This window comes from Pseudorasbora parva, chromosome 7 (assembly GCF_024679245.1).
Source record: "Pseudorasbora parva isolate DD20220531a chromosome 7, ASM2467924v1, whole genome shotgun sequence".
Classification (NCBI taxonomy): domain Eukaryota; kingdom Metazoa; phylum Chordata; class Actinopteri; order Cypriniformes; family Gobionidae; genus Pseudorasbora; species Pseudorasbora parva.
Window position 1 is genome coordinate 15647861 of NC_090178.1, and position 12009 is coordinate 15659869.

At 36.4% G+C, this 12009-nt stretch overlaps 1 protein-coding gene across 2 annotated transcripts in view; it reads left to right on the forward strand.

The window, feature by feature from the left end:
* The window catches only part of osbpl10b (oxysterol binding protein-like 10b), a 69511-nt gene extending 61762 nt beyond the window's left edge, over window positions 1-7749 (forward strand). The window contains exons 10-12 of one of the 2 annotated variants that reach the window (XM_067448287.1): window positions 118-300; window positions 2577-2730; window positions 6555-7749. In XM_067448287.1, coding sequence (XP_067304388.1) covers window positions 118-300; window positions 2577-2730; window positions 6555-6599 — 382 coding nt within the window. In that variant the 3' untranslated portion in view covers window positions 6600-7749. The remainder of the gene's footprint in view (window positions 1-117; window positions 301-2576; window positions 2731-6554) is intronic. The other variant, XM_067448288.1, reaches the window with a different exon arrangement.
* The last annotated feature ends 4260 nt before the right edge of the window (window positions 7750-12009 follow it).

A 12009-nucleotide genomic window follows, 5' to 3' on the forward strand; every position in this document is an offset into this window, starting at 1 on the left:
TACATTACACAAGCAATAAGCTGCTGGCTGCAGTTCACTTCATAGTGTTGCTAAAAACAAGGGTTTCTGAATTCTACATATAGACCCCTTAACTTATTTTCTCTTATTCTTCAACAGAGTCACGGGTGAGGTAAAACACAATTCCACCGGTACCATCGTATGCAAGGCTCAGGGGGAGTGGAACGGGACCCTGGAGTTCACGTACAGCAGTGGAGAGACCAAAGTGATTGACACATCCAAACTGCCAGTCATTAAGAAAAAGATCCGCCCACTGGCGAAGCAGGGCCAGTATGAATCGAGGTGAGATTTTAGCATAAATTTAGCTTCAATAATGATAATGTGGGCCTTTAAAAGGATTAGTTCACTTTAAAATGTCTTTAAAAAGTCCTGATATTTTACTCCAACGAGGGAATAGTGTCTTATGATCGTTCATTAAAAAAAAAGTTAATATAATTTTAAACCTAAATTGCTTATCTTGCGCTGCTGTGCTCGCCAGTGATCACGCTGAAATGTCACACTAGCCATAGGCAGAAGTACCACCCAAAGCGAACGTGCGATGAAATCGTCTGATGTTGTTTTACCGTTTTTTTGTTGTCTTTGCATGTGCACTTTGTAAACACGGGGGCGATATTTCTGCCTACATCTAGTATGACGTTTTTGACTTGATTGAGCAATCACTAGCACGTCGCAGAGCAGTGTAAGATGAGCAATTTAGGTTAAAAAGTACATTTTAATGTAATTTTTAAAAAAAATGACATTATTTTTATACTATAAATTTATTTAATTTAAAATTATCTGATTATCACACTTGCCAAAGTACAAAATGGACTAAATACATTTATTTTTATTTAGAGATAGCTTGTTCAATTTATTTAGCAAAAGTCTGTTAACTAAAAATGGAAACATAGTGAAAACCTCCTTCTAGGGAAGAGAGTTACTCAGGCAATACAAATAAATAGTGAGTGTGAGAGATCAGAGCTCAGTGATCCAGATAATGCCACGGTGGATGAGCATCTTTCATTTTAGAGCATTTTAGCTAAATCCTGCCCCTCTAGCTCTTATACAATACTCGTGACCCTCATGCACTGCTCTGGCCCTGTGTGAGCTGGAGGGATTCACTTAATAAACTCTAATGCTGCTTATTGGCTTATTGTAGAGGAGAGATCCAGCCGGACAGGACAGAGCTCCATCAGAGTAGTCTAATGCTCTCAGCCTGGCGGTACCACAGCCGCGTAATGCAATCAAAAGAAGATATAGCGGCAGAGAGGTTCTTCTGAAGCAGTGCTACGCTTGCAAAAAGTGTAGATCCATTAATCCTTGAAAGGTTTGGGATCAAATTGAATAAAAGGCTGAATTATCATATGAGGTTGCTTTCTTATCCTGATCAGTGTGGCTAGACGTAACAGTCTTGACTAAACAGCAAAGTTTTGCAGCTTATTCTGGTTAAAGAAATTACTGTTTGGCTGAATTAAACAGTAATTTGACCACCCAAATATACTGTGTATATAATTTATAAAAAATGCATTCAAATATATTTTAAGTATATATAAAAATAAAAAAAAGACCATGTTGTAATATTTATATATTTAATATTTATAGATTTGAAAATATTTATAATTATGTATTTTTACGAGATGTATAAATCACCCGAAAGCAGAATAAATAAACTTTCAATTAATGTATGGTTTGTTAGGAATAGCACAACATTTGGCCGAAATACAACTATTTGAAATTCTGGAATCTGAGGGTGCATAAAAAAAATCTAAATATTCAGAATTTACAGTAGGAAATTTACAAAATATCTTCATGAAACATGATCTTTACATAATATCCTAATGATTTTTGGCATAAATTAAAAATCAACAAATTTGGCAATACAATGTATTGTTGGCTATTGCCACAAAATATACCTGTGTGACTTATGATTGGTTTTGTGGTCCAGGGGCACATATATTCACAATATATTGTCCAAAATATATTTTAAACAATACATGTCATTTTGGCAAAAAAAAAAAATTGTTATTTCAAAAGTTGTTTCTTTTTAACTCTTTCCCAGCCATTGCATCGTTTATAAGACAGCACTTCTACACCATTGACAGACATTTTTGGCAATCCATGTTTTCACTTTTACATGGTAGGGGGGCGCTCTGACAGGCTAGAATCTACGAATCAAAACACGCGAAAAAGCAGAAACAAGCGATAAAAGTATTGCTTATGCACATGTACAATAATGGCATTATCAAAAATAACGTTTATAAAAAATAAACTGCCTAAAGTTACCAAATGAACTGTCGGCCCAGGACGAGGTACCATTCTGAATTAGATCTGTGACAAAAAAGTGATTTTATGAAACTTGCCCACATTCAATTGTTGATGATAAAAGAATGCATGAAGCTAGAATAAAATGTTTCAATATTTAGCATATATTTAAAATGCATATTGACCAGGAAAAAAAGTCATATAGGGGCAAATTAAGAGCAGATTTATCTGAAGTACTGTACATTCCACATTTATGTACAAGCATGATAAAAGTATCAGCTTGTCGTACTATCCTGTCTTGTGTCAATGATTGACAGACGACTGTGGCAGCATGTGACAGCGGCGCTGAAGGCCGGGGACATCGATGCGGCCACTGAACACAAACACCAGCTGGAGGAGAAACAGAGAAGAGAAGGGAAGCAGAGAACGGCCAGCAGCACCACCTGGAAACCCAAGTACTTTATCAAAGAGGTGAAACTTTCTAAATCCGCTTCAAAAACCTGATGAGGACTTGCAGCCTCAAAGCCTTCACTTGCATATATAAATCCCATTGGTCATTTTACTTAAAGGGAAACTTCACCGCTTTTTTATATTAAACTATGTTATTCCCTTAACTAAAACAAGTTGATACATACCTCTCTCGTCTGCTTAGTCCACTAAGCCCAGTTCATTCATTATGGTACCAATCAGAGATCAAGTTAGAAGCGACCAAACACGCTTCTAACTAAAAAGTCCCGGCTAAAAAATCCTCCCTCACATCTCCCCCTATTGACAGAAATGAGAGGGAGGGGGAGAGGTGAGGGAGGATTTTTCAGCCGGGACTTTTTACTGCGCCGAGTCGAAGTACTCTCAGAAGTGCTATTCCGCCATACATTATAGTTCTCCTTTTTATTCCCCTTAGAAAAGCACCACGTTTTTTTATGTCACCATACTTGATCGTTCAACTATTCGCGTAACTGTATTTAAATAGGGAAAACGTGGAGGTGTTTGGAAGCTTCTAACTTGATCTATGTTTGGTACCATAGTGAATGAACTGGGCTTAGTGGGCTAAGCTAAATGCTATCAGATCGTCAACGCGCATCAGAGCGATTAAGTGCACGCACTCAGATGAGGTGGTATGTTTCAACTCATTTTAGTTAAGGGAATAACATAGTTTAAAATGAAAAAGCGGTGAAGTATCCCTTTAAGATGTGCAAAACTACATATTTTCATATTGACTATTCAGTACTTGTACTTGCCAGCTAATTGGTTTAGTTAAAGGTTTGGTTTTTTAGTTAAAGGTTACTCTTAAAGGTTTAGTTCACCCAAAAATTTTTATCATCCCATAATTGAATCACCCTCAAGCCATCCTAGGTGTATATGACTTTCTTCTTTCAGCCAAACACAATCAGAATTATAAAAAAATATCCTGGCTCTTCCAAGCTTTATAATTGGAGTGAGTCGAATCTGAGTTTTTGAAGCTCCAAAAAGCGCATCCATCTTCTTCTTCCGGCTGTTCCCAACAGGGGTCGCCACAGCGAATCATGCTGTGCCTCCAAAAGCACATCCATCCATCATAAAAGGTATCCTCCATGGGGTTAATAAAGGCCTTTTGAAGTGAATCGATGCATTTTTGTAAGAAATATTTTCATTTTTATAACTTTTTAAACTATCATCACTGGCTTTCGGTAACGGTTGTCTGCAAGTCTGGTTCTGGCGCAAGAGTGAACTCTGACCCGACGCATAATCACAAATTAGAAGTCTAAAACATGTATTTTTAAAGAGAAATGTCAGAGGAGCTTAAGTTTGTTGCCCAGCCTTATTTGTTTGAACTGCGAGAGGTGTCTACTTTCACCTCAGCTTACGCTTACTCCTACATCCCAGTTTCTGCTGGAACTAGACTCACATATGGCCGGAAGCTTGTAATTGTAGTTTATAAAGTTATAAATATGGATATTTTTCTTACAAAAATGCATCAGTTTGCTTCAGAAGGCCTTTATTAACCCCTGGAGCCATATGGATTACTTTTATGATGGATGGGTGTGCTTTTTGGTGCTTCAACTCTCTATTCACTCCCATTATAAAGCTTAAAAAAGCTCGAATATTTTTAAATATAACTCTGATTGTGTTTGGCTGAAAGAAGAAAGTCATATACACACAGGATAACCTGAGGCTGAACTAACCCTTTAAGGAAGCCTTTTGTAAGTAGACTGGTTTCAGTTCACCAGACCCTGATCGGATTCGTTTCTTACATAAGGCAGGTTCATATGTTCAAAACAGCTGGACCAGGCACACACAGAATGAAACCAAATGCAAGGTCTCCCACAAAATGTTTTTAAAAGGAAACTTCATAAAACTACACTACTGTTCATAAGTTCGGGATTGGCATGATCTTTTTTCACTTATATTTCATACTTGTTGATGATAATTAAATTCAGTGAACCAAAGAGTGCAAATTAATTTCCTTTTTACACTAGATTTGATTATTCATTATACACTTGTTTAAACGTAAAAAAAATTTTTTAGAGGACTTTTATGCTCAACGAGTATGCATTTATTTAAGCAAAAGTACAGTAAAAAAATTAATATAGTGAAATATTTTTTCCTTTTTTTGTTTTAATACGTTTTAAATATGTAATTTATTCATGTGATGCAAAGCTGAATTTTCAGCATGATTCCTCCAGTCTTCAGTGTAACGTGATCTTTCAGAAATCATTCTAAAATGCTGATTTGCTGCTCAAGAAGCATTTCTTGTTATCAGTTAAAAACAGTTGTGCGAGTACAGGATTTATTTGAAATCCTTTATTTATGATTTTTTTTTTTTTTTTTTTTTACAATATAAAAGGCTTTGTTACTTTTGATCAATTTAATGCATCTACACTTGATAAAGTGTTTTTACTAAAAAAAATACCTCTTACTAAAGCCAAACTTTTGAATGGTAGCGTGTAATGTGTTGCGAGCATCATCAGAAGAGTACACGCATACTAAACGTGCACAGCTGGATGCGAACCACATGGGCATTTAAGTTTTTTGCAGTATTTTTACAACATGGGTTGTAACCAAGCGGCAACCTCCCCCAGTTTCTGTTGAAGCCTATACGGAAGTAACTTAAACTGCAAGTCCTCGACTGGCCACTAGGGACAGGCTCCAGAAGGGGGCAGTTAAAATTCCCAACTTTACAGCAGAGAAAAACATGTTTACTGCCTGGAACAAATTGTGATTTTGGTCTATATGGCTAATTTACCCCTTCATGACAACTGTGAGGGGGTGATATTTTTGTATTTTTTATAACTCATTAATTTACGTTATATAAAGCTTTAAAGTTCTGCATAATTAAGGGCGTGGCCACTTTAAGTGACAGGTGGATAGCCCTTTATCCGCCGTCTGTAGTCATTGCGTCACCTCAGCTCCGCCCACATCCCACCTCTTTGCCCAATTTCTGTTATCCGGGAGTGACGCGTGATGACGTGTTGCCAAGATGTCAACGGCCAGCTCGTCTCTACTTTACGCTTCAGAACGGCTCTTCGGAATCCTATGGGTGACATCATGGACACCACATCCATATTTTTTTTTTACAGTCTATGGTAACTCGTGGCAAGAGATTGGTCAACTGCGCATGCGTCAAACTCCTGTGTACGAGTCAAAAGAAACTTTGCAAGGCTGTGCGTTCGACTGCACATACGCTCGCATAGGCGTACAAAAGCAAAGTATTTATTTCTGCTTACTGAATATATTATACACAATTTTAATGTGATTCATTCTCAAAATAATTAATATATCAGACGCTTCAGTTAAGTGCGATCTGCTGTGAAGTTGTGGGATATAGAGCTGCTTAGAGTGTACATCAGAGTAGACTCGGACCCTCGGTCAAAATCAAGGGGACAAGGGTCCATATAAACAGGTTGACAATGTAAAATGCTGTATTGGGGGTGAATTGTGACATCGTCGATAAACCTATAACCACGTACAAGTGAAAAAAAGTATACTTTGGCCTTCATGTTGAGATTTAATCGCATAATACTAATACGGTTATAATATTGATATTTTCTTTTTGTTTGTGTAATTATACCTATAGGATTTTATATATTATCTTCAACAACGTATATCCATATATAGAATGGTGCAGTAAGTAAAAATAAAGATTAATTTTCAACCTTATGCACAAGTTTGCCAGTAGTGGGCTATGTGCAGCGTAATGACGCACAGTCGAGTCCACGAGATGGAGAAAAGTTGGCGAATAAAGGGAATAAATATTTGGAGTGGAACGCCAAATATAGCACGTCTAATATTTGATTCTGTCCTTGAATTGCCTGCAGGGGGAAGGATGGGTGTACCACAATCCTCTATGGAAGACGAAGTGACGAGGTAAAACTGGAGCCACATGATTCCGGTCCATCACAGCCCCCGCCCCACGGATGGGAGTGGCCATGTAAACGAGGGGCTGGCCAACCAATGGGACTCGAGCAGCAGGGAAAGACATTGATCCTTTTTTCCAACTTGTCGTACAGAGAATGTAAGGTGCCAAAAACAAAACAAAAAATGGACTTGAGAGTGGTGAATATACCTCAAAAGCCCCTCCGGATGATAAAGATTTGGATGCGGAGGCCTGAATTGTGTGACCTTGTGCAATATCTTTATATTTGTATATTACTTATGGTAATCAATACTACAGTAAAGTGAATTTTCACACAGAAGAGATGTAGCATCTGTATCAGAGAATATAACGCAAATGACTGATAGCTATTATTTTAGAACACCATAGAGCATTCTGGGTATTTGAGCCCAGTGAGCACAGAGCGGCTATAGTATGTGAGGAGTATGTATTCATGTTTAAGAGACCTCACCCCTCATGTTCTTGTCATTTTATTTCAATGACTGAATCAATCTTACCGTATGATGACAGTATTGTGCTTCAGTCGAGTCTCTCACACCTGAAGAAAGAATAAAATGGTTATTTGAAGGAATGGATTTTAAAAACGTGCAAATGTATTTTTTTCCTTCACGATTTAGCAAGCTCGGTGATATGCATGCATTTCAGTCACTTATCTGAAGTATTATCCATTAAATGCTTATTAAAAGTTAAACATTGATTTCTAAAAAGCAGATCTTCAGAAATGTGACTTTGTGACACTCTTTTGTGAACAATAATGTGTGTTTATTAACTTAAATGTGCAAATTAACTTAGAGATAAGATTTATTCTTCTCATAATAGTGAGATAGTGAGACTGGCTTTTCTCCCCAAATTTAGAAGCATCACAAAACATGACATTCACATTTTATATTTCGAATAGAGTCTAAATATTAACTGTCTGACACACAATTGGATTTATTTTATTTTTTTAATGTTAAGTATTAAAATAATTTACTGCCATTGTGTGAATATGTAACCCACAGTAAAGTAACTGTAATCATATAATGTACATTTTAAAAAATGGATGGCTCTAATTTCAATCTGATTACATAATCCAGATTAAAAGCACTCAGTTACCCAGCACTGATTTTCTGACAGAAAAGAGAAAGCACAGAAATGTACAATTTTTCTCTAGTTCTTTTAATAGGCTGCAAAATTACCAAAAAAATTCTCAACAATTTGTCCTTAATCAAGTTAATTAAACAAAAATATACATATTTTCTATGATGTTTGTCTTTTTCCCCAAAATAATTTAAAACCCATCATTCAAATAAGTTAAATACATGTAAATATGTATTAAATAAAATAAAATAATAATAACAGGTCTGCACATGTAAACTCCATTAAAGGGTTACTTCACCCAAAAATGAAAATGTTCCCATGATTTACTCACCCTCAAGACATCCCATATGACATTCTTCTTGCAGACGCACACAATCAGCATTATATTAAAAAAGTCCTGGCTCTTCCAAGCTTTATAATGCAGTGACTTTTAAGTCCATAAAAGTGCATCTGTCCATCATATAACTGCTCCAAACGGCTCTGTGGGGTTAACAAAGGCCTGCGTTTGTGTAACAAAAACATCCATATTTAAAACTTTATGAAGTAAATGAATAGCTTCTGGCGATGTTGTCAGACGTAGTGTAAGCATTTTTAATAGGTACAAGCTTTTTTGGGTCCAAATGTCGGTTATTGAAACGTACATTTCCCATTATGCAAAATGTTTGATTTTGAACATTCAAAATCATGGCATGTGGCATTCAGACATTTGTTGTGTTTAAAACTAGCTACTGTTCATGCTAGGTTGCTTTTGTTGATGATTCAATTCTAACCAAAAAAATGAATGGGGATTTGGGGACACCAGCGTTTACAGCTTTCCTGGGAAGTACAATTTACAGTGTATCTAAATGTAATAAACCGCAGTTACAGGTTCAATTGATTTGATGTTGCACATCTTAATCAGGTACCACATCCGGTTATGTAACTTGCTGCTTTTTGTGATGTCCATAATAGGCATAAACCGTCTTGACTGAATGAAGATGTGGCTTTGAGGGTCAGACTGAGATGGACTTGAAGAGCTTAACACATCCACTATAGTATCTCTGACTCTGTGCCAGTGAACAGAAGACAGAATTAGCTTTGATCAGCAGATTCAATGCAGCAGTGATTCTACTGTAAATGACCTCAGAGATGACTTTCCCCAAACACTTGCTTGTTTAAAATAAAGAAACTTCATGTACACTTCAGATGTGTAAATGGTAAGCAAAGGTCAATACAGCCAGCTAGGAATTTAAATATGTAACCGACTTAACACATCAGAAATTCAAAGTAGATTTAATATATTCAGATTCAATGTACACGAAAACTATTTCAATTTGTGGACCTACTTTATATTAGGTGGACTTTAGGTGATTTAAATAAATCATTTGATACAAAGCACTTATTGTGTGCATGCTTTTACATTTGTACTTACATTTTTAAAATTGCATACATGTAATTACATCTGAAATGAATGTCTTTAGTTACATTATTTATTGTTAAAATGCTTAAATGTGGACACTTCCCTAAGGGCCCTACCCTTAAAGGAACTATACTCTCAATCCTGTGTAATGATCAGGGACTTTGCTGCCGTACCATGGCACAATGCTATTATGCAGCTCCAGGAAATAGGCTAATTTCCATCAACATAACCAAAATGACAACCTGCTTGTTAGGGACTATTTTCAGGCGCTGCGTAATATCACTGCGCCGCTGCACCCATGATACAGCAGCAAAGTTCCCTGATTATTGCGCAGGAATGAGAGTATAGTTCCTAGACATATCAGTCTATAACATCGCAAATTCTCATTTTCCGTTGGTCGTAGTTCACAATGTAATTATACACATCACAACATGTAAATAAGAAAATGTTAGCATTATTTTGTCACCTATTGAGCAGAAGGCTAGATGGAGCCATTTACCGCCAGTCTTTGTGCTAAGCTAGGCTAGCGGTGGGTGAGTCAGACAGAGTTAAGGCACGCACAGAAATGAGAACTCTGGGGATACAGTGAATAAGCTAAAGTCCCAAAATGTTGGCGTGTTTCTTTAAACTTACTCATACCACCACACCTCCCTAACTTTACCTGTATCCCATCTCAATATCAGCAAAACTGTTTTACAATTCAGTATGACCACAATAAGTACATTGTTACTTATTTTTTGACGTAACAGTAGATAAAGGATAAGTTTGTAAGTCTAGAAAATAAGATATATTAGAAAAAATGTTTTTTTGAGTTCCATTGCAACTAAAATGTTAAAGGTCCAAAATCAATACAGCGTGAAAACACACTGTAAAAAAAATAAAAATCATTGGTGTCGGATGATTTAAAAGTTGAAGATGGAGTGTTTTTTTGGGAAAGGGCATTTTTATTAAAGGACATGTGGTCTTCTCATCACAGCCAGTGGAAAGAATCGGGATAGGACTCATGTTCATGGATGCAGTTATTAACGTTACTGTAGTATAAAGCAGAGCAGGACAGAGTGTTGTTGGGCTGAGCACGGCCTCTGGAGCGATTGTTACGCAAACACTGCTCGCGAGCACCGGGACTTTTATTATAACGGTCCGGGGCGGGACAAAGTTGCAATTTCTGCTTTTCCGGTCATGATTATGAGGTAATACAGCTCCGCTTATCATATTAGATACATTTAAGTGTGTTTAAAACAATGTTATGACGTTACTCTGTGCGTTCGCTCGGCGCTGCTGTGACACTTGTTGCACATTGCTAAGAGTAAAGCGTTTCTGCCAAATAAAACCAGAAACTGAGGTTAGCAGATATATGACACAATTGAAAGACTTCCCAGCTCCTTGGTTAAAATAGCAATTTTCTCACAATTTACAAATAGTTGGAAACATTTGGGCTATTGTAAGAACTCAACTGAAAAAAATATATAACACTGGCCTATTGGTTTTAGGATATTTTACTGCAAAAATACTACATAGTGTACCTTTAATCCTCGCACGTTCGCCTAGGGTGGTACTTGTGCCTACTGCGTGTTTGACACTGGTGTGACGTATCAACGTAATTACTGGCGAGCACAGAGCACGATGAGCAATTTATATATATATATATATATATATATATATATATATATATATATATATATATTTATTATTGACCAATTATTTTGCTAGATAAGACCCTATTCCTTGTCTGGGATCGCGCAGAGCCTCTGAAGCTGCACTGATTTGGACCTTCAACATTTTGGTTGCCAATAAAGTCAATGGTGGAAGTCGATAAAAATGTTGTTGTTGTTTTTTCGACTGAAGAAAGAAAGACATGAACATCTTGGATGAGATGGGGGTGAGTAAAATATCAGGAAATGTTCATTTTGAAGTGTACTAACCCTTTTAGGCCACCTAATTTAAAGTAAGACCCAGCTTTGTCTAAGCTACCACTGAATGAGAATACAATGCAAAGGTTTACAGTACTTCGCCTAGTTAGGAAACCTTATTTTTCCTCTCTCCATGGAAAGCGTTAAAAATAACTATTCTGACTAAAATAAAATATAAAAACATATTTCGTTATATTAGCTATATTAAATGTTTTACCAGTGCCAATTTTAAGCGCTCTTAAAAACATAAAATATATTTTTCCCTGCCTGGATGAGGATAGAGACTGCTATATTTTTTTTTACAGTCTATGCTGCTATCATGATGTACTTTTGCAAAGTGATGTCACGTGACTGATTCGAATAGGAAGTTCTGAAGGCGGTGCATACTTGACCACCTCCTTGGTGTGATGTACTTGCGCTGCCACCTAGAGGACACTTGAAGAATAACACCATGCAGTACAGCTGGACTTGAGCAGTTTTTTTTTAAGTGGCCCTATTATGCTTTTTTAGAGATTACCCCTTAAAGTAGCGTGATATCGTTGTTTGAATCAGTTGACAGCTGCTTATATGGGAGTGGCTTGATGCAGCACATGACATGCTGATAACTTTAAAGAAAGTGTAGTAGTTTTTAGTATAATGCTGTCATGTAACAAATAATACTATTAAATGAATTGCTAATTACAACATTGAAATAATGTAAAGCCTATACAATTACTAGAAATCATTAATATAAATGATTGGGAATCATATCAAAAAACAAATACATAAAAAAACATTTGCACATTTCATTTATCATAACTTATGTTATTTTGGTTGCTTGGCTGTTTCTCGTCAGGCATTTTTTATATATTTTTATTATATCACTGCATTGCTGATCTTGGTTTTGAGAATCGATGCAACTGCCCTTTCAGGGAACACATGAACCCACAGTGATCTCAGACAACTTAATCCAGATATTTTAATCCAAATCCACAAATTCTTTTGAAGAA